Source organism: Neophocaena asiaeorientalis, unplaced genomic scaffold (genome assembly GCF_003031525.2).
Source record: "Neophocaena asiaeorientalis asiaeorientalis breed wild unplaced genomic scaffold, Neophocaena_asiaeorientalis_V1.1 scaffold134, whole genome shotgun sequence".
Classification (NCBI taxonomy): domain Eukaryota; kingdom Metazoa; phylum Chordata; class Mammalia; order Artiodactyla; family Phocoenidae; genus Neophocaena; species Neophocaena asiaeorientalis.
The window spans coordinates 11,471,581-11,493,759 of NW_020185339.1; the positions used below are offsets into that span (position 1 = coordinate 11,471,581).

At 39.7% G+C, this 22,179-nt stretch overlaps 1 protein-coding gene across 6 annotated transcripts in view; it reads right to left on the reverse strand.

The window, feature by feature from the left end:
• LGR5 (leucine rich repeat containing G protein-coupled receptor 5) overlaps nucleotides 1-22,179 on the reverse strand; it is a 121,189-nt gene that overhangs the window by 27,142 nt on the left and 71,868 nt on the right. For 4 of the 6 annotated variants that reach the window (XM_024737171.1, XM_024737169.1, XM_024737168.1 and 1 more), the window contains exons 3-4: nucleotides 21,067-21,138; nucleotides 13,196-13,267 (exon numbers count right to left, since the gene is read on the reverse strand). In XM_024737171.1, coding sequence (XP_024592939.1) covers nucleotides 13,196-13,267; nucleotides 21,067-21,138 — 144 coding nt within the window. The remainder of the gene's footprint in view (nucleotides 1-13,195; nucleotides 13,268-21,066; nucleotides 21,139-22,179) is intronic. The other 2 variants (XM_024737170.1, XM_024737167.1) reach the window with 1 other exon arrangement.

Consider the following 22,179-nt stretch of genomic DNA (forward strand, 5'->3'; position numbering starts at 1 on the left):
GGATTAAAGAAAGAGTTGCGTTTTAAGCAGCGCATGTATTAGGAAGGATTAGAAAATCACGAGTGGATTTTGAAAAATGTTTTAGGAAGCACTTAAGACTAAACAGATGCAGGAAGCACACAAGGATCACGAAATAATCCCCTGCAGACCAAGTTTAAACAGTTTAGAAATAGAGTTCTCTGTGGTAGGGAGCTAATCTCAATGGAAAGCAGCTCCTCACTTTTGGTCACACATTTCACTCCACCCATGCCCTCGCTCCTGCTTCTGCTGACTGAATGGGGAGGGATGCCCTCAAGGTCCTGGGCCAAGTTTTTTTTTTTTTTTTTGCGGTACGCGGGCCTCTCACTGCTGTGGCTTCTCCCGTCGTGGAGCACAGGCTCCGGACGCGCAGGCTCAGCGGCCATGGCTCACGGGCCCAGCTGCTCCGCGGCATGTGGGATCTTCCCGGACCGGGGCACGAACCCGTGTCCCCTGCATCGGCAGGCGGACTCTCAACCACTGCGCCACCAGGGGAAGCCCTGGGCCAAGTTTTGATACTGAGATAAGGTCACTTGGAACAAACAAGTCCGGTGTCACAGCCCACTCACAATTAAATTTCCAGTAGAACAACTATCATTGCAGGCAGCAGAAACGCAGTTTCCAAATATCTCAAGGTTCTGTCTACAAATGGAACTGGAAAGGTTTAGACGAACTCAACACCATCTCTTCCCCTTATTCCAGCAACAACATGCTCGGCCCGCGTTCAAATAAGGTATAACGTCATCAGGGCATGAGGAGGTGCTTGATTTTGTTTGACTAAGAGTAAAGCACATATGTAACTCCTTAATGACTGCACTGATTAAAGCATGATGATTTTATTTAAATAATATGAATTTCCGAGTTTTAGTTGACGTACTGATGATTGCTAGTTGCTTATGCGTTGAAACTACAAGCGCTTCTAAGTCCTGAAAAGGACAGACATTCAGGTTCAGTGTAGCCATCAGGTTACATGTACGGAAGAGGCTTTCTCTGCATTGAGTCACAGGCTTGTCTTTTTCGCTATTTAAGTTACTACCCAAATTTCTGCCGGATCTTGAAGTGACCCTGGTATCAGTTTCCACTGTTAAAAAGTCCATTTCTCTGGATAGGTGTCTTTTATGAATCATCTCCCACCTCCAGTAAAAAGGATGTAATCTGGCTTCTACAACCGTGATCTTAGAGCAATTTGCTATCTAAAATGAGTAGGACAGGGCAATTCTTCACAGTCCTAATACTCCAAATACTAATACACCCTGACCCAGTACTCAGGTATCCTGAGTGCAGCATTAAGCTTTTCTCTTTCTCAACAGTTTCTTCATCCAAGAAGCTCCCCATAAATGGTATTCCTTCTCAATGCAGTGTTTTTGAAGTCCACGTCCACCTGGCTGCAGTGGTCCAAACCTATTTCAGAAAGTGGTATATTGTTCACGCTCAGAGGTATTATCTGAGTCAATCTTAACAGAAGATCCCAAGGCAAACCAGAGTATAGAATTCATCATCCAGCCACTCATACAGGTGGTTCTTACAGAGCAAGGTTAAGACTGTGGACAAAGCAGCTGGCAGGGCACGAGTTGTGCCTATTCAGTGAGTAAACAGAAAGCTCATATTATGTCAACCTGGTCTGGTGGGGCAGCTGGGCGTTTTCTATTCATATGCTTGAAAATGCAATTGTTAAGCACTGGAGTGTAAGTAAAACGCGAGAACACAGTACATGAAAACACACGTAGACATGTGGTTCTATAATATTATCAGGAGCAACAAGAATAACTACATTATACGGCTGCACTTTATAAGGGTTTTTTGGTTTTCATTTCTATTTCCTGCAAGTCACAAAGGTGTGTTGCGCACGCAGTCAGCTCAGAATCTGTGAATCAGTGCAGAGGTTTGGGATGAGAAATTTTGGGTCCAAATCAGATAACAGCTGTATGACCATGGCCAAGTCAACAGACTTCAGCGTTCACATCTGTAAATTGGGGGTAACTCTATCTTACTAAAGAAAAGAACACAACAAGACTTTGTAAACTATAAAGCACCTTAATGATTTTTAAATCATTACTGCTTGAAGTGGGTTAACAGTTTGCATCTTTGTTTTTTGACCATAAGACCAGTCAGAAAAAAAGAAGTCAATTAAAATTTTCCCTTAGTCAAAAGTTGGTTAACATGAGTGCCAGCTTGTCAGTGAATTTCAGTTCCGAGACATGCAGACTACTTCTCTCATCCCTCATAACAGAAATGATGAAGAGGTGTCTGCGATCAGACACCCTTACTTTTCAGCCTTCAGTATTATCATTATACGTATGTGTGTGTGTGTTTATCTATATCTATCTACCTATCTATCTATCTATCTATCTATATCTCAGTATCACAAAGGGCAAATAGTTGTGTTCCTGATACATTACTAAAGAGTACATCTTCACTCTGAAGGCAAAGAAGAAGTGGTGACATGGGATAGATGGTACATTCTCAGAGAAAGTTCCTAGCAGTGATCTTGGCATTTAAGTATCCATCAGTAATGGGGCAGAGGCAGCATAAAGCCTGCAGTGCAGTTAGGTGTAGCAAAATGAAACACTTTAACAAAGGGAGTGGCCTCACCTTCTTCTGGACAAACAAACCTCTTAATTATGATCTTGAAATGCAATCTGAAAAGTAATCACTATGTAGGAAATGGCACCCATTTTATGCTCTGTATGTTACTTATAAGTTACAGAAAATGATAGATAAAATAAAATGTTACCCTACTTCCTATGTCACATGCAACCACCTACATAATGAGCATATGGTAAACTGGAAAGTGCACTGAGTTAGGAGAATTAAGACACAAATTTAAGTCAAGACTCTGTCACTTATTAAATTCTGAGATTAGGGGCATTCTGATTAATTTCTCTGAGGGTCAATTTTCATATCTGTAAAGCAGAATCACAACATGTCACACAATTGCTATGGGAATTAAATGAGAAAAATATATGCAGAAGGGTTTGGCAAACATTAAAGCACTCTACAAATGATAGGCTTATTACTGGAGAAAAATCTTCACATTTAGGAAGTAGTATCATTCCCCCTACCCTGAAGTTTCTTTTGTTTGCTCTGAAGCATCTTAATCCTTTGTAATTTCAAATCTATCGGAGATTGCCTTTTTTTTTTGGTCATATAGACTGGCAGGATGGCTGATTTTCTACTCACTGTACATCCTTAATACATATGTCCAGCACTGCATGTTTTGATTGGTGTTATAGGAAGGCTTCCTTCACAGAGAAAAGGAGATGCACACATCTTTTGTGTTTCTCCAGCAAAGGTCCAAAAAGTCCCCAAAGGCAAAAATGGCTGAGGAAAAATATATCCTCTAGTGCAAGAACAGAATTTTTATTAACTATGAGCCTCTGCAGTGCCACTTAGAGGACCACAAGTGATGAGAAATGGATTCGTCATGGCTTTTGGGCATACGTTGAAACTCCTTCTCTGGAGGGAAGCCTGGAGGTCGGAGGGCTCTACCATTGCCAAAAGGGATTCTACTGCACAAACTGCTGGGCCAAGGGGGTTGTTTCTCAGGGACTCTAGGTTGTCTCTCCTCACCACTGGCACCTGGTCAGGACCATCCATTTCACCCTGACAGGCTTCAACAACTTTGAGTATCCAAGGTAAGCGTTTGGAGTCTGAATAACTTCACTCCCAGAAAGTTTCTGGATTACTAAACCTATGAGAAACGTCTCACCTTCCCCCAAGTGATCTTCAAGATCTGCATAAAACTATTTCTCTGGGATGGGGGTGTCATGTTGTCTCCAGAGTGAACACCCTAATAATGGATGTGCTGTGGGAAGGTCAGTCTGATAGCTGTGTGCAAGAGGGGCTGGGGGGACAGGAAGTGATCAAGGCAGTTGCAGTCATCAGGGTGAGAAAGGAGGAGTGCTTTAAAGAAGTATGGGAATGTGGAGGAAGGCCTGGTATGAAGGATGCTAAATAAGTGGGTCTGACCAAACATGGTGATTTGCTAGATGTGACCAGAAGGGAAGACAAAGAAGCTATGGTGGTTTAGTGTTCTGGGCAACTGCGTGGAGGGAACCATGCAGGGATGAACGTTACCCAGTATTATACAAAATAAAGATAAAACAGAACTGCATGTTCACTGTGAATACAGTTTTGTAATATCAGTGTATCTTATGTGAGGAGGAGCTGGAACATAACAGGCAAAAAAAAAAAAAAAGTGCTTATTTTCTTAACTTCTTTCTCTGGAGTTTTTCCCTAACATTTTCATGCATAAAAGCTTAATTTTACAAATTTTCTCTTTTAAAAGAAACATTTTGCCTATCTGCTCCACACTCCTGAAAGGAATTTTTGCTTTATAGATGGCATTATAGTAGGGATTAGAGAATCTATGAGGTCATTCTTGCTATTGTTTCTCCAGAAAATAGCCCTTTACATATATCTTGTATATGCTACCTTGCCAATGTATCACACAAACTTATACCTTTGTTTGAGAATGTCTTTGATGAGCCATTAACTACAAAGAAGAAAGCGTTAGTCAAAAGATAACCCATTGATATTGGCTAATTCCCATCTCAGATGACTGTAATATTGTCAATTATTAACATGGATGACTGGAGGAAAAAAAAGGCAAAGGTGTGAAGAATGCTGCAGCTGCAGGTATAATACAGCTTACGGGGGACTCTTACGATAAACAGAGCTATGAAGCACAGCATTTGACACAGCTATTTTATATTTGGATGAGCACTTTTCTTCGTAGGTTTTAAACGATCAACTCTCTTGTACACACATTTGTACATTGTATGAGACCATGTTGAACAATTCCTGAAGAGTCAAATGAGTACAGTGATTTAGTTCATTTATAAAATTTTAAGAAATGAAAACAGTTTCCATTATTATCTAACTTTTACTATGAAATGAAAAGCCTGTAGTTCCAAGCTTGTATATGACACAATTTGACCAATTCCCTAAGGTCTTTGTTATGGTGAAATTTTACTGAATTTGATTGCACTGAAACCAGTGGATCATTGGAATTGAATTTGTCAGATCATTATAATAATACTATCTGGATAGAATTTTATCTATATGAACTCTTACAGATTGAATTCGTATTGATTTATATGAATTCTTCCTAATAATGAGTCATTTTTACTGTTAGTATTGTTTTTTAATATTTATGAAATCATGACAATGTGGAATTCCACCTTCTAATGAAATTTCCCATCTATAACCTAGGAAGATACTAAGCATATAAACACCATGATTGCTTATATGGGAATTTTTTCTTCCATCTTTCTATTCTCCATCTTATTTACTGGTAAACTTAATGTAACACCAGGAAGAAAAATTATTGCTTTAGACTTGTCTCTGAAAAGGTAAAACAGTTTTTTCCATCTTTGCAGCTTGGGGAGAGGGAAACTCTATAGGTTCATTGAAGTGTAGTAACTTAGAGACTAGTCCCAACTCTAGTTTCTGTAATTACCTACAGATGGACAAATCCACTAATGGTGATTGAGGTCAACTTCTTTCACCAAAAAACAAACCCTGGAGTTCTAATTATAACTTTTCTTGAGAAGGGTCAGATATGCTCCTGTCAGAACTAATAGTCATATCATTTATTCTTTCTCTTGGATGATTACCAGGAGTTTTTGCAGGATTAAAAAATATATTTAGTTACAAAAAAAAAAATAATGTAGAGACTAGTCAGCTGGCTCGACTAGTAGCCAGATGAAGTGTCTAATAGAACCAAACCTCTGCCTCTCTGGCATCGCTGGGAAGTACAAGACTCCAATGAGAAATATATTTTAAAGTCAATTTACATGGAGTTGCTCAGTTTCTCCGAGGTCTCCATGGCTGCGAATTTTTTAACAGGGAGATGATCTACAGCCAAAGTAACATGAGCGTTGATTTCTTTAGCTTCATTTTTCTCCATAGAAAACCAAGACCTCCTTTTTGTCAGGACCACCGTTAGTCTCCCAGCTACCACCAGGATTTGAAATCCGGGGGTCATTTTTGCATCTTCCATTGCTGTCCAGACTAACATTCACAAAGGTTTCTCCATTTATCTTCATCTCCAAGAGTGTCGACTTCCACTGCCTATTAAGTCTCTTATCTCTTCACACCTGCGTCACTGCAACAGCCTCTAGCTGGTCCTTTTGCTTTTGATCTCTTATCTCTTCAATTAATCCTGCAGGCTGCTGCCAGACGAGTCTCCCTACAACTGGGCTCTATGTCACGCCCGTTAGGAATCCACAGTTCTCCCATGTTACCATTCCTTTTAAACCCAAATTTTCCATTCTTATATTCAAAGCTCATCCACCTTATCTAGCTAAACTTTTCTCTTATTTCTGTGTTCCAGTCAAGTCCCTTTTGTAGCTTCTTCCCACAGTATCTCTGAGCCTTGTGTTCAGGAACATCCTCTCATTCCTGCCTAATCTGAATCTCATCAACCTGAGACAATATTATGGTTCCTCTCTCAACCCTATTCTTGAAGTGGGGAGTCCTCAGCTAAGCCAATGGGAAAGCTAAATCTTGTAGACGGATCAACTTCAAAATCCCTCAAGGAAACGCTGGGACCCAACTCTTAGCTCAGGGAGGGCAGGGAGGAAAAACCAGGGTACAGAGATAAGAGTTGGGAGCCAGGGAGATCAGTGAACGCAGGCTACAGTCAAAGCGGGGGAGATTAGCTGATCTTGAGCAGCTGTTTAGAACATCATTTAGAGTTGGATGCTTTGGTTCAGTTCAACAAGTATTTCTTGGGTGCTTTCTTTGCAGGTACAGTACCTGGTGCTGGAGATCTAGCAGTAAACCAGGCAGACATGGTTTATAGAGCATGTTTGCTAAAGGGTAGTCAGTCAAATCATTACAATGAAGTGTTAGGTAACAGGAAATGCATGGTAGAAGGACCTAACCTAAGTTTCAGTTTTCTTTGAGATCTAGATCTGGATTTCAAGCTGCCTATGTGACATCTCTACTGAGTTGTTCTTCCTTAAACAAGACATTTGGTTTTGAAAATGTTCAAGACCAAACTCATTATCTCTCCAAATGTCATGCTCTACCAGCATTTCTTATCTCAGTGATGGGTCTCAGTAAATATGTGATTATATAAACCAGGAACTTAGGAATCATCCTCCACACCTCTTTCTCCTTCATTCTTTGTAGCCAATTCATTACCAAATGCTGCTAATTTCATCTAAAAATTTCTCAAATCCATTTCCCTTTCTCCATCTCCACTGCCCCCATCCTGACAAAGTTCTCCTTTCTCTCCTAGACTATTTCAGGAACACAGATCCAATCATGCCCTTTCCTATTCAAAGTCTTCCAGTGGATTCTCACTGCTTTTACAATAAAGACTAAACTTCGTGACATGTCCCAAAGAGCTTTCAAGGGGTCTGGACCCCACCCGCCTCACTAGGCTCTTCTTGCGCTTTTCCCACCTCATTCTTCCTGCTTTGGCCACACTGATCTTGTTTCTGATCCTTGATGTACCAGCTCCCCTCTCCCCGCACCATCACTGCAAGGTTTTGCACATGTAGTTCCCTTTGTCTGGAAAGTTCTTCCCTCTTCTCTTTGTCTAATCAGCTCTTACCTTTGCAATATGAACAAGATACCCTTTTCTCACCTATAGATTCCTCATCAGGAAAGTGGAGACAAGTTCCATCTCCCAGGTAACGAGGGAAGAGACAACCAAATGCATAGGGGAACACTAAAAAAGTCTGACTGGTCCACACATGAATAAATATTGCTCTCGTCCCTTCCTCAATTTCTTTATTTCTGTTCTGAAGCTTTACTAGTTTTCCTCCTTTTTGTAAACCTCCATAACCATATACCTAGAGGTACTATTCATTTCTGTCAGGTTCCTTCCCCTCACATTAGTGCATTCTGTTGTGTGTCCATTCTCTGTAGTGGATTCGCTCAGGGAAGCACGATAGAGTAGTACTAAAATTGGCAGATTATGGAGCCAGAAAGACCAGAATTTTTATCTGGTCTTACCTCTAGCCTGACTCTATTAAAGCCAAATGACCTTGAGAAGGTCAATTAACCTTTCTGAGTTTTCTCCTTCCTCATCACTAAGGAAGGGATAATCTTGGCTCCCACCTCATGAGGTTTCTTCGAGGGTGAAGTGAGGTGATGCAGGTAAGAGTTTTAATAAATATCGACGGCTCCTGCTTTTATAACCGTGGGTGTTTTTGATTTTGTCCTTGTCCTGTTCCTATACTTTGCTGCTTCTTTTTTTTTTTTTTGCGGTACGCGGGCCTCTCACTATTGTGGCCTCTCCCGTTGCGGAGCACAGGCTCCGGATGCGCAGGCTCAGCGGCCATGGCTCACGGGCCCAGCCGCTCCACGGCATGGGGGATCTTCCCGGACCGGGGCACGAACCCGTGTCCCCTGCATCGGCAGGCGGACTCTCAACCACTGCGCCACTAGGGAAGCCCCCCTTTTGATCTTTTAATCTTATCCTCTCGGTTACCTCCCGCTGCTTTCTTTTCTTCCGCTCCTTGTCTTCTGTTACTTCCTTCCCACTGTTTAGCCTGGGTCTGAAACCCAATAGGCTCCTGGACATTAGCAGTGGAGAACTACTGCTGGTTCCAGGCTTGCCTTACTTTCTGCTCGGCACTGCGAGCCCTGCCTCTTCCTCCTCACCTCCTCTTCCTGCTTGTTCTCTTTCTGGATTATTAGTAGCAAAACCCTACTCTGAAGAGTTGAGGTGAAGTTATTGACATTTCACAGGGTCCAGGGAGGGGGGTGTCTGTAGCCCTTAAGCTGATGTCACAGTAAGATGCTCAGGCAGATCTTGTTCCAGGCAGGAGTTATATATTCTTCTCGGCTTTTAAAATAATGTCTTGTACTCTAAAGAAGATTATTAGCTAATTGGAGAATAGAGAGAATGCTAAAGACATGTCTAATTCTCCCTTCATTTTCTACTTACCAACCCATTATTTTTGTGACTGTGCATTCTCCACAGTTAGTTTTGCTAGTGCAGACTTGGCATGAAGATCAACATGTATTAAGTAATATCCTGGTTAACTGGACAAACATGAATGTGTCATTCTCTTTGATCACCTTGAACTTCCACTAATGACAGTGAGGTGCTTGAACATCATTAATGACAATCAGTAAGTGAAGCAACGATTTTTTTTCATAGATCGATTTCTTAACTACTATTATTATTATTTTTTTTTTGCGGTACGCGGGCCTCTCACTGTTGTGGCCTCTCCCGTTGCGGAGCACAGGCTCCGGATGCGCAGGCCCAGCGGCCATGGCTCACGGGCCCGGCCGCTCCGCGGCATGTGGGATCTTCCCGGACCGGTGCACGAACCCGCGTCCCCTGCATCGGCAGGCGGACTCTCAACCACTGCGCCACCAGGGAAGCCCGATTTCTTAACTATTAATACAAAGGTGTGAGGTTATGGGAGGGTTAAGTTTTGAGTTTCCATCAAATCACTGTAATCTGATCCCAGTCCACAAATGACTATGATGCCCTAAGTTTTTTGGTGAAATCCAATTCACTGTGAATTCTGATTACATTTCCTATTCCTTTCCAAAAAACAGAAAGGAAATTAAGTTATATTTGATTACATTACAAAAGGCCAACTGGTGTCTGGGCTGTCATTGCCTTGTCAGAAGCCTAACGTACATATTGTACAGGGGCAGGCTCTGGGCTACCGGGCTCTGGCACATGGACAAGCCCTCTTATTCTTTAGCTGAGCAGTTTGTAAGCAACAGCAGAGAGTTCAACGAACACAAATGTACCTATGTGTTTTCATTATGAACAAAGCCAAATATTTGTTGTTTACATGGAATCAATGAAAATTACATCCCTTGAAATATAAGTATAATTTGTTTCTTACTCAGAGCAAGGTTACCAAGTTCAATATAAATCAAGTTTCTTAAAGTTTATTCAATGAAGCCAAGTCTGTATGGGTGGGGCAAAGTATACCCATGATCTATTTCAGTAGTTCTCAACCATTTTTGGTTTGTAGACTGCTTTGTTCATGTCATAGATGCTAAACATTTTAATTCTCAAATGCACCATGTATATAAATCCCCTGAGGATTTTGTTAAAATGAAGCTTTTGATCAAGCTAGACAGAGATGAGGCCCAAGGTTCTGCATGTCTCGGGAGGTGTTGATGTTGTCGGTCCATGGACACATTCGAATAGCAGGATAATACAGCATGTGGCCTTCTAACTTTATCTGCCCCAGATTGTCAGCAGAACTAATAGGTAGATGTGAGCTATTTCAATTAAGCACAAACAAGGCGACTTTTTGAATAAAAGGCCCATTACTTTTATTTCATATTAGTTTATACTGGAATGCAAAATATGGACTTTGTTATTATTTCAAGTTTGAAGAGTTCAGGAGGATATTTGCAAATCATCTTAGGACACTCATTTTCCCAATCTTCATTTAAGAAGCACTTACCTATATCATTAAACCAGTTAGAAAACACTGATGTTTGGGTCTCCTACTCAGAGGTTCTGATTTTCATTGGTCTGGGGTGCAGCCCAGGCTTCCGGACTCTCCAGATGATTCTTCTTTGCAGCCGGAATTGAGAAGCCCCCCTTTAGAAGTTGCAAAGCCAGGAATGCATATGGGTGATGCACTCCCAGCCCCTGGGGAATGCAGAGTGCTTCTTAGAGAGTGAATGAATAATACAAGGAAAAGAATAAAGTGGAGAAAAATAGAATGAATTCAAGAAAGAGAAAAGAGGAACCATTAAAAAAAGGGCTAAGTGGAGGTCTAAGGGTTGACTGTAGTCCAAGAAGAGCTGGATAGGTAGCTGAACGGAAGCCCCCCAGGTGTCATGCATGAGACAGGTTTCACCCTCTTTGTTATTTGTATTGATATGAAAGTAGCACAGAGGCTGAAGTACGCATGCAAAATGAACGGACAATGGATAAGGAATGCACGTTTGCAATGACCATTAGGCTCAAAGCTGTTTTTATTTTTGGAACTGCTTGAAGGAAGCGGGAGAAATACTATTAAACACCTTGCGTCTGGGACAACAGTAAAACTTTAAAAGGGCTCACAGTAGCCCAAACCTCCAGAGTGGGTAGGGGACTCCTTTGGTTGGTACAATACAGTTTCTGTGTGGTTGGTGGTTAAGTGTATGTTTTTTTGAGTCATATCTTCATGCTTGTACCAAAGTAGCACAAAAAATGTAAGTGAGACAAAGTGTCATAGCTGCACACACTGCCAACATTCAGCACCTCACATGGTCTGCCGTGCTCTGGGCAAAGGGACCCCGGACAAACATTACATAACTGGCCGATACAATCCGGTGTGCGCTGGGGGCTGAAGATCTATCTCGATGCCTCAGTTTGGATGCGATAAGCATCCTGCTAGAAAGTTAACCCTTGGCTTTTTCACAGGGAACACATATTTATAAGGTTTCAAAAGTCATTGTTTTTGTGAACCAGACACCAAATGCAAGAGACACCTGGTGAACAATAAATATCTAGACGGTAAGAAACTAAATCTGAACACCTTGATCAGAGAGGCACCACCCAGTTCGAGCGAACAAAAGATTCATGGTTTTCCCTTTCTCAAAGGGTTCACTTCTGTGGGTGTTCTGTTTGTGATCTTCTTTCAGCTGATAGTGGCTTTTGGTTACAAACTCTTATCCTTCTATCTTCCGCCTGCCTCACAGCTGTTTAAAGATCCTATTGGCCACTGCTATTATCTCGTTTTTCAATTCAGCCATTAGACCCCGTGCCCTGACACAGATAACCCACCTCCAGGGTGTTTTGCTGCTCTGGCTGGTTCTTTCCTTCAGGAAAAGGCTTGTGCCACAAAGGGGGAGTGATACTGTGATGTCATTACAGAGTTCCTGAAAATGCAGCAGACCCACCCCGTGCCACAAAGGGGCTCTTGTGGGCTTGTTTATCTCTAGGCTGGTGAGAACCTAGGAAGTCACTTTGTTCGACTGGAATAAAAAGCTTAAAATGGTCTCAAGTACAGATTTGCTTTCATTAAAAAGAAGAAAAAAGATCAAAGGAAGAAAGTAGCATCTCCAGATCTCACGTTCCTCCTTCTCTTGTATCACTTCAGTAAAAGACATTAAGCAAACTATGTGTAATTGTTAACCGATGTATTCTTTACAATGATGTTCAGCTCGAGTCTGCAATATTTATTTGCATTTTATTTGCCTTTTTTATGCATTTATCTCCCTCATCATTCTAGACCAGAAACCACTATTTTGTTTGACAGATGAGGACCTCCAGTGTAAGTAAGATGAAAACATATATTACACATGTGGATATTGGAAATCATGCAACATTTCCAACACACTTATACATTCTGATGAGATGCAGATACTGATCAAGAACTCATGGCATAGTGTTGCCAAATAATCACTGTGAACCACTGCTTACAACACAAGCTCCGAAACATCTAGCTGGTGAGAAAGTTCTTTGTGTGAGGAATAACTACTTTTTATTCATTCAGAGGTTTTAAATCAGAGGAGGGTGGAAACTCCTGATGGAAAAGTTGTGGATTCAGAGTAAGGAACACCAACACCATTGCTGTGTGTGTTTGTGTGTCTGTGTGTGGTGTGTGAATCTGAGGTATGTGTGTGTATATCTGTGGGACTGTTTGTGAATATGTTTGTACGTCTGTGTGTGGCGGTGAGGAAGCTCCTGGTTAGTAGACTTGCCCAGTATGACTTTAAGAGATACCATTAGATCTTAGCTTCTTGAATTGAGGACCCCTGGTATACATACAGAACTCAAAAAATTAAGCCTTTATTTGACTCAGCAAAATTGCATTACAGGGCAGCTCAGATAATCTAAAAACAGAAGAAACTGAAGATGCCAAGAGGTCTAGATTTTGACTCTCATTTTTCTAGATAAAAGGAGAAAGTATTATTCCTGATTTGAATTCAGGAGCTAAAATACTGTATAGGGGAGTATAGGACAAGATCCTGGATTTTTGTCCTGTGATACCAACATATACAAGAGGCTTTTCACTGCATGTTTTCTGATCCAGTCTCTGCCCTGAAACCTCAAACCCCAACACTGGTCTCTCTCATACATATTGTTTAATGAGGATGCAAAGAATTGTTGCTCTAATGGAAACTCTCACTGGCAACTTATTCAGGTATGGTCCCCACCCAAGGAACTTACTAAAACGGTCATTTGGACATTTCAATGCTCCTTCCCAAACTGAGAACATGTTGGAATTTCAACTATACTTACAGTGATTGAAGGCTTCGCAAATTCTGTAGAGCTTCTGTGGGTACCTGTCTTAGACGATTATTCTGCAGCATGCTGCACATTGAAACAAATGAAAAAGAAACCATTAAAGACAGCAATAATTAACAATAACTAGCATAGCAGTGTCAGGCACTGTTCTAGGTGTCAGGGAAACAGCTGAGCATCAGGCACAACCTTGGCCTGTGAGGAGTGACAGATAATTTAAAATTAACAAATGAGTATATAACTTGAGACAAGTGATAGGTACTATGAACAGAAAACAAAACATGGATTTGGGATAGATGGTAACAAGGGGTGAGAATTTTATTCTAAAGGTGGTCAGAGAAGATCTCTCTTAGGAGGTGATATTTGAGTAGAGACCAGAATGGCGTCATGGAACAAAACATGGGAACATCTGGAAAGTTACTGAGGAAGAGGGAAGAGCAAGTGCAAAGGCCCTGAGGCCGGAGCTTGCTTGACTTGTTAAAGGAGGAGCAAAGGGTCATTGTGACTGAGGAGGAGTAACTGAGAGCAAGAGATTGGGAGACAACCTAAGGACATCTCATGAAGGACTTGCAGGCTTTATTTTAAATGTGGTGATAAGCTCTTGTTGAAGGGTTTAAGTGGGGGGGAATGATGTGATCTTATTTATGCTTTAAAAGAATCACTGTGATGACAATTAGATTAGACAAAATGGAAATAAGGATAAGAGTAGGAGGATATTAAAGATCTTCTCCCTCCTTGTGCATGATATTTTGATATAAATTAATGCTTCTCGTGAACAATTACACTTTTGCTCACCTAGGTTCAACAGTTCTGATCAGAACATGGGGACTACAGAATGGAGACACCTGGCAACAGTGAAATAAAATATATCACTGCTAGTGGGAAATAGTATGGAAAAATTCCTGCTAGATTTCTTATACTTTGCTACCTCATTCATAAATGTTTATAGTGCAATAATTTCGCAGCCACTCCGCCCAACCCCCAGCCAGTATTTCATGGTCTATGTAAGCCAGAGGGCAGGGAACTATTTTAGGAAAGCATTTTTAAAAGACATTTTAAATAAATATTTCTACTTGTTAGGTCACAAATTTATACTTGGATTTTCAGAAATAATTTGCCTGGTTCTCTTATCTCCACAATTGAAGTCTCTTTTCATCAGATGACTACCTGGGATTCAACGCCAGGTATGTCTGACTCCGAAGCTTGATGTACTTTCCACTGTCCCTTGCAGCATTCTCTTGAGGAATAATCGTACAAATTCTCAGGTTGTATGCCTTTCACAGTATGATTAAGAGCATGGGTTCTCGGATCTGACTACCTCTTCCCTGCCAGTAGCCCCGTGGCCTCAGGGAAATCATTCAATCTCTCCACGTCTCAGTGATCAGTAATAATATCCACCCCCAGGGCTTATTGTGATGATCTAATGAGCGAAAGTACATAGAACAATACCTGCTGCCTGGTAAGCATTCAATAAAGGTTGGCCCTTTCTGTATAAACTGATAAGTACTCTTCTCAAAACTAATGATATAGTGACATTTTAATTAATGAGAAAATAAAATTGGCCAAAAAAACCCACCTCTATGCCAGTGGTTCTCAAACTTTAGGGGTCATCAGAATTCACTGGAAGGCTTGTTAGAACACTGTTTTCTGTGTTCCACCCTCAAAGTTCCTGGTTCAGTAGATCTGGGTATGGGCCAGAGAATTTGCATTTTTAACAAACTCTCAGGTGATCTTGGTGCTGCTGGGCAAGGCACCACACACTGAGAACCACCCTAGGCTCTGCTAAGTATTTCTAAGAATATTTTCACCTGAACTTGAGCTACATTGAGATTGGAGATAAGGTCTAAGTTTTGAGTCTTGGCAAGCAAACCATTTACCCTTCTTGACCGTTGGACTTTTATTTGTGTGATGGGAATAGAATAATACCATCTGATTGATAAGTTGTTTGTGGATTACAATATGAAGGCATTTATTATACTTTCATATATGCAAATATGAGCTCCTATCAAATAAGACGTGTAAAATATTTGGAGATCATAAAATTTATGCTCTTCTCACCATGGCTGAGATTGTGTTTTCTAAGGATCATAATTCTGTCACTTGTAATCCAACAGTTTCTTTTTTTTTTTTTTTTTTGTTGGTCGCGGGCCCCTCACTGGTGGGGCCCCTCCCGATACTTTCATATATGCAAATATGAGCTCCTATCAAATAAGACGTGTAAAATATTTGGAGATCATAAAATTTATGCTCTTCTCACCATGGCTGAGATTGTGTTTTCTAAGGATCATAATTCTGTCACTTGTAATCCAACAGTTTCTTTTTTTTTTTTTTTTTGTGGTACGCGGGCCTCTCACTGCTGTGGCCCCTCCCGTTGCGGAGCACAGGCTCCGCACGCGCAGGCTCAGCGGCCATGGCTCACGGGCCCAGCCGCTCCGCAGCATGTGGGATCCTCCCGGACCGGGGCACAAACCCATGCCCCCTGCATCGGCAGGCGGACTCTCAACCACTGCGCCACCAGGGAAGCCCAATCCAACAGTTTTAAACAAGTAATTTCATTATTTTAAACTTGGATTCAATTAACATTTCATAAGTCAAAAGTCTCAAAATATGTTGGTTCCTTATGAACAAAGTCAAGATTTAGAGAGACTTCACACTTCAATTACCGGTTAGGTAATTGGGAAAATTGTAGCTTGAATGCCGTATTTTGCATAATTTACCTAAATATTAAAAGTTTACGTTTATATGTTATTTTATACCTTTCCAAGCAGTTTGAATATATGATATAATTTTAACTTGACAGAAATGTTTTCAAAGTCACTCACTAATTGTGTGATAAATTTAAGTGATAAGATACAGATAATAGACTTAATTGATGTGTAAACTTTGTAGGTAATATATTACTGGCTCAAAGTGTGTACCGAACTGTCCTCCTATGCTTTGCTAACCAGACAGTGAAACTCTTATAATGTGGTCTTTCTAGAATATTGGAAAACTGGAGTAGAGGATAAGAGATATTTAAATGGCTTTTCTTCTTTGAATAGTTGCAAAGTTTCTCAGTAGCTCTATATATCTACCTTCAGAAAATGGAACTTAAACAAGCTTTACTAATGATACCTTTTAAAGCTACCCCTGAGCTACCTCCCAGCAATTTAATTTTCAACCACTTCTACCAGTTAAATACCAAAAATATAATTAAAGAAAATCACTTAAGTCCTGATCTCTCCTTAAATAAAGAACTTTTGTTTAATTACTTTCAAATGACAAAACAAGAGCAAATTATCTCCATTATAACCTTATAGGTCTTCAGTGAGTTAATTAGAAAATCCTGTTTTTGTTTAAGATATTCCAGTGGGAAACAAAACAATTAAAGGATTCATAGCACTATGGAGTGCAATTAAAACAGAGCATTCACAACATGGTTGCAGATTTCTCTTATAAATAATCCTTTATTCAATGCAGCAAATACAAGCAGAATGTACCACGAACTGAATATGGGTTTAGGCACTTACAATTTCATTTTTATCATTCACATATGGGTGAGAAAAGAAAATGAAACACTATCTCTAGGGGCAAAGGATGACTTCATATTTTCTTAATCTCTTTCCCCGAGGAGCTTTAAAACTGTAAAATATTCACAATTACATGCAGTGTCCCCAAGCTACTTTAACAATAAATTTTTTGGTTTTTTTTTTTTTTTTTTTTTTGGCCAACAGGACTAAATAAGGTCAAGTACAGGTACTGTGAAGCAGGTGAGAGGAAATTATACGTTGAAAGAGGACTCTGTAACAATGGCTTGATCCTTAGGTATTTCTTCTGCCTACTTGTCCTATGTTTAGATATCAAGTAGCTATCCAGGCTCTTTTCTGGGAAGGAGAAAATTTTAGTTGTGACTTTCCTATGGTTAGTTTTATCCATCACCTCCATGTGGCTTTGGTTCTGGTGCTGGTGGCAAGAGGATAAGCCATTTCTCCACTGAATGGCCTACACAAGAAAATGAACCTTTGTTGAGGATAGCCTGGTTCAGAATTCCATGGGACTGGGTATTTTGCAATACTAAGCCAGTAACCTTTTATGAGGCCAATATTTACAGGGATAATCATCTTAAATTTTAGTGATCTTCCAGAGCTCAGAGTAACAAAATTTTTGATATAAAACAGTCTTCAACAAGGAGGGCTGTTGCTATCTTCATTTCCTATCTTCTAGGATTGGATTACTCTTACCTTTCTCTTCTTTTCCAGATCCTTTCTTACCCTCCTTATATGATCAGGGCCCCAGATGAATATTACTTGTATATTATCTTTCTCACCATGCTACAATATAAGCAGTTATTTCTTTCTTCCAATGACTTTTGGACTTTATAAAACATTTGAGTCACTTTCCACAATGGTAGGACCAGGCCTGTCTTGTTCAGCATTTTACCTCTAGCACTGTGGTTCTCAACCCTATTGGACCTAATTCTCCCTTTAATACCAAATATTTTGTAACACTTCATCCATTATATTAAGACAAAATTCATAAAAATATAGCCATTTACACACATCATTTTAAAGAAAAAATATCAACATAATGTACTGCCCTAACTGTATGATAAAGGAGAAATAAAAGTAATTTATAATAAAGGGATTATATGTATTATTATATATGTGATGCTCAGACATGACTATCCTAGGAGGTATTTCTATGAAAGAGTCAGATGTTTGCCTCCACTTTTAATGAATAAGGTTGGGTATGAGAAAAGTAACATGATCAGAAGTTATTCTGTGCAAAAACAGGGAGATGAGAGTAGAGGTCTAAATGGATACTAGAATAAGATCTACAGTTAAGACATATAACAGATTATACTTATTTTATGTAATGCTTTATGGGAAAGAAGGAAATAACTTTTATTAAAACAAAGATAACATACCAAGACATATTATAGATGTTGCAGTGGAGAAAATAAGAAAGTGTTACATTCTCACAAATGAGTGTTCCTTATAGATAAGGGTGATATCAAAATAATTCTCTCTCTTTTACGAGATAGGACTGAAATACCACAGAGAACATCCATCCTATCTCAAATCCATTGCACGCTGAGGTGAGCATCTGTTCTGCAGTACTTCAAGAGGCCCTTGGGAGCACACCCCGCCATAGGTAAGAAGGAATTGAGGCTAAACTGGAAAAAGAAATAGTCATGATACCACCTGCATAGAAGTTGGTTGGTAGACCCTGCCGGATAGTGGAAGAGTAATATTAAAAATGCAACAGGCTACCCCCCAAAAACAAATCATTGTGTAGTTATCTCAGCACAGATTTTGTACGATTGTGTTCCCAACATTCTAAAAGGCCATATACGAAGTATCTATAAAGCAGACTTTGTTAATGAGATTCAATGAGAGCCCTGTGTTTCATGTTTCTCTGCTAAGTTAATGATAGTTATTTTTAAGAAGACGTTTTACAACTTCACAGTTACATAGCTTTAATTTGTTTTGTGGTTTCTGAGGTAATTCTTCTACTGCGCTAATATCATTTTCAAATAAATATGTGGGTAGAAATCACAGGATGCACGATCTGTGTTAACTAGTCAATGATTTTGAGAGATTATATTTATACCATTTAATTTTTCCTGTACAGATTATTAGGCATATGCAGAACTTCATGTAAAACCTTTCAGTATGATTACATGCGAAAGTATTATTGATTGAAGTTTGGTGTGGAGGGACAGTCAGAAGTCAAGAAGGATGCAGGGGGATTCTTTATGCTGGGCTGAGCAGCTCATCACAGGACAAGTTACTACACGCCTATCACCTGGAAAACCAAAGATGCTTCCACAGATTTCCAGAACTTTCTGTGGCAGGCGTGATGACCATGGTTGAGAAGCATTGCTCTAACACTAAATACTTTCCAAATATTTGACAGTTGATTTGCTCATTGAATACTAGTCTTTAAGTCAGCAAAATAAAGAGAAGAGTGAATACTATTCCTGGCAGGGGTCTTGCTCCTTTTGCATCCCCCTCACATTGATAATGATACAGCTGAAGAGCAAAGTCTGAAAGTGTCATTTTCTTGCTTACATCTTTTTCTTGGCTTCTCATCATGCTTAGGACATAATAATATCTATGCTTTTTTGACATGACATACAGGATCCCGGTGACCAGGACCTTTTCTCTCTCTCCAGGCTCTTCTCCAGATACCTTCTCCTGAATGCTTAAGTACCACCTGCGTAGGGCTGTCTGTTCCTCCCAGGTTCCTCCTGCCTCTGTGTCTCTATGTATAGTGTCCCCTCAGTCGGCTACCTTATGTGGATGGTTGGTTCAAGGTTTGGCTTCTAGGTCAACTCTTTGGAGAAACATCTCTCCTAGGAAGTCGAATTTGAACCATCAGACTGGACAGAGTCCTTCCCAACCTCTGTAGTTCCACAGAATCAGAGTGATCTGTTCATCTGTCTTGGTCACAGTATCTTGATCCCACAATCTACCACTAGATTATAAACTCTTCAAGGGCATGGCCATACTTATTGATCTTTGTCTTTCCAGCAATAATTTGTTCAATGCCACTTTGAGTGGTGTGTGTGCATACACGCGCACGTGCAGACACACACACAATCTAGTTCGGTATATCCAATATACATTTTGTCAATGAATTAAAATAATTCATTCCAATATAATTTATTTAACAAGTTTCCAAAATACTTAGTGGTACCTATTTCGACACAGGGAAAACATCTTAGGTGTCTCATCTAAACTTGATTTATGTGATGCATTTTGAATGGTTCCAAATATTTTGCTGGATTCGTGGAAATATAGGCACATTAGAGTTGGTGCTACAGACTAGAATTTCACCACATAATGGATTAACCTTAGGATTTGGAAGTATGACAACTTAAAAATATTGCTACCTAATAGTAAAAATAACTCAAGGGTAGGGAGATCAAACCCAATCACCTAAGTAGGCCAAGACCAAATAACAGTTCTGCTTTTGAATTTACCTTTTAACAAAATATTAAATTTAAATAAAATTGCTTTTTAAAATAGCCTATGTATCCCTCAGGTCAATGAAATGCAATTTCTATTAAGCAGAAATACATCAAATGCCTTTTTAGAGTTTATAACTTTTATCTCAAAGGAGATAAAATCAGGTTGTTTTCCCTGAGATAAAACTTTCCTGGTATGAATTTCAACTTGTGTTATCTATTTTCTCTACCAAGGTCCCTTTCTTTTCTACAAAGAATAGACTGAAAGAAAATTAAACAATGGGTACTAGAAGAAGGAGGTATCAGTGATAATGAGTTTTCTGATAGAAAATTAGGAAGTTGGACATTAAATAGTAAGAAAGCCCATTTTTTACAAGTCTCAATGAATTAACATTTCTCAATTAAACAACTACTCATTGTATCTACTATGCACTAGGCTTTTCTACATCTATTCACAAGTGGAGCATAAACTTGATTTTTTTTTTTTTAACCTGAGCCTTATTCAGCGCATCACAAGGAAACAAATCCTGCAAATGGTTTGAGGCTGTGATCTCATTATGTCAGCATAATAGTGATTTATTCACTTGAATCAAAATGACTCAAAAAACTCCCCCCAACTTCATAGCACAAAAGGAAAGGGAAATACGCTTTCACAAGTTTGAGTTGATAAGTTGGTTATTTAGGGGCAAACAAAGTTTTGACATTAAGGTTAGAAAAGGAGAGATGAAGTTTTTTCACACACAAATCCAGCCAGGTATCACATGTTTCTATGGTATCAAAGAAGGCAGACTGGAATTTAGATGAATTATCTCATGACTCTAAATAGTTTATTGGAGGAACTCAATCTTTACAAGTTAATTAGCATCCACTTGACACTAAAATCAGAATTATAACAAACAATACCCGGTTTACTTACAGAACTTTAAGACTGTAAAGGCCAGCAAATGCTCCCTTGGGAATGTATGTCAAAGCGTTTCCGGCAAGACGTCTGCGGGTTTCAAGGGAGAGGAGGGAGAGTAAGCATAGCTCTCTTCATGTGGAATTCATTTAGTTGTTAAAAATGCAATACAATTATGTGCAGACCACGAATGCCAAAAGCAACTCTAAAGAACCTTGTTTTGTTATATTTTGCAAAAAATTTCTTTAAATCTCTAATCAAAAAGCTGGCAAAAGAAGGGCCTAAGAAGAAATATAATAAATTACCTATTTTACAATAAATCACTTAATAGCTTACACTATGTATATAAAACTCTCTATCCGTTCATCTGTTGATGGACATTTAGGTTGCTTTCATGCCTTGGCTATTGTATATAGTGCTGTAATGAACACTGGGGTGCATGTATCTTTTCGAATTATGGTTTTCTCCGGATATATGCCAAGGAGTAGAATTGCTAGATCATGTGGTAGTTCTATTTTCAGTTTTTTAAGGAAACTCCATACTGTTCAAAACAGAAACAGACTCACAGACATAGAAAACAAACTTATGGTTACCAAAAGGGAAAGGTGGGGGGGAGGGATAAATGAGGAATTTGGGATTAACACATCCACACTACTATATATAAAATAGATAATCAACACGGATCTACTATATAGCAAAGGGAACTCTACTCAATATTCTGTAATAACCTATAGGGGAAAAGAATCTGAAAAAGAATGGATATATGTATAACTGAATCATTTTGCTATACACCTGAAACTAACACAACATTGTAAATCAGCTATACTCCGATATTAAAAAAAAATTAAAAAAATAAAACTCTCCTTTAAAATTTTTTTTTATACAAAAAGTAGGCAAGGGAATAGATAGGGAGCCATGGGCAGTGATTGTGAGGGCAATGGGCTATTATTTACAGGTACGATGGTTGATGGTTGGGGAAACCCTTCTGCTGAGAGGGCATTTCAGCAGAGGACTGAGCCATGCAGGGACCTATGTGAAAGGAACAGTGGTGCAAAAGGCCCGAGGAGGGAGTGTGCCTGGCGTGGTCCAGAAACTGCAAGAAGACCAGCATGAGTGGAGTGGAATGGCCAA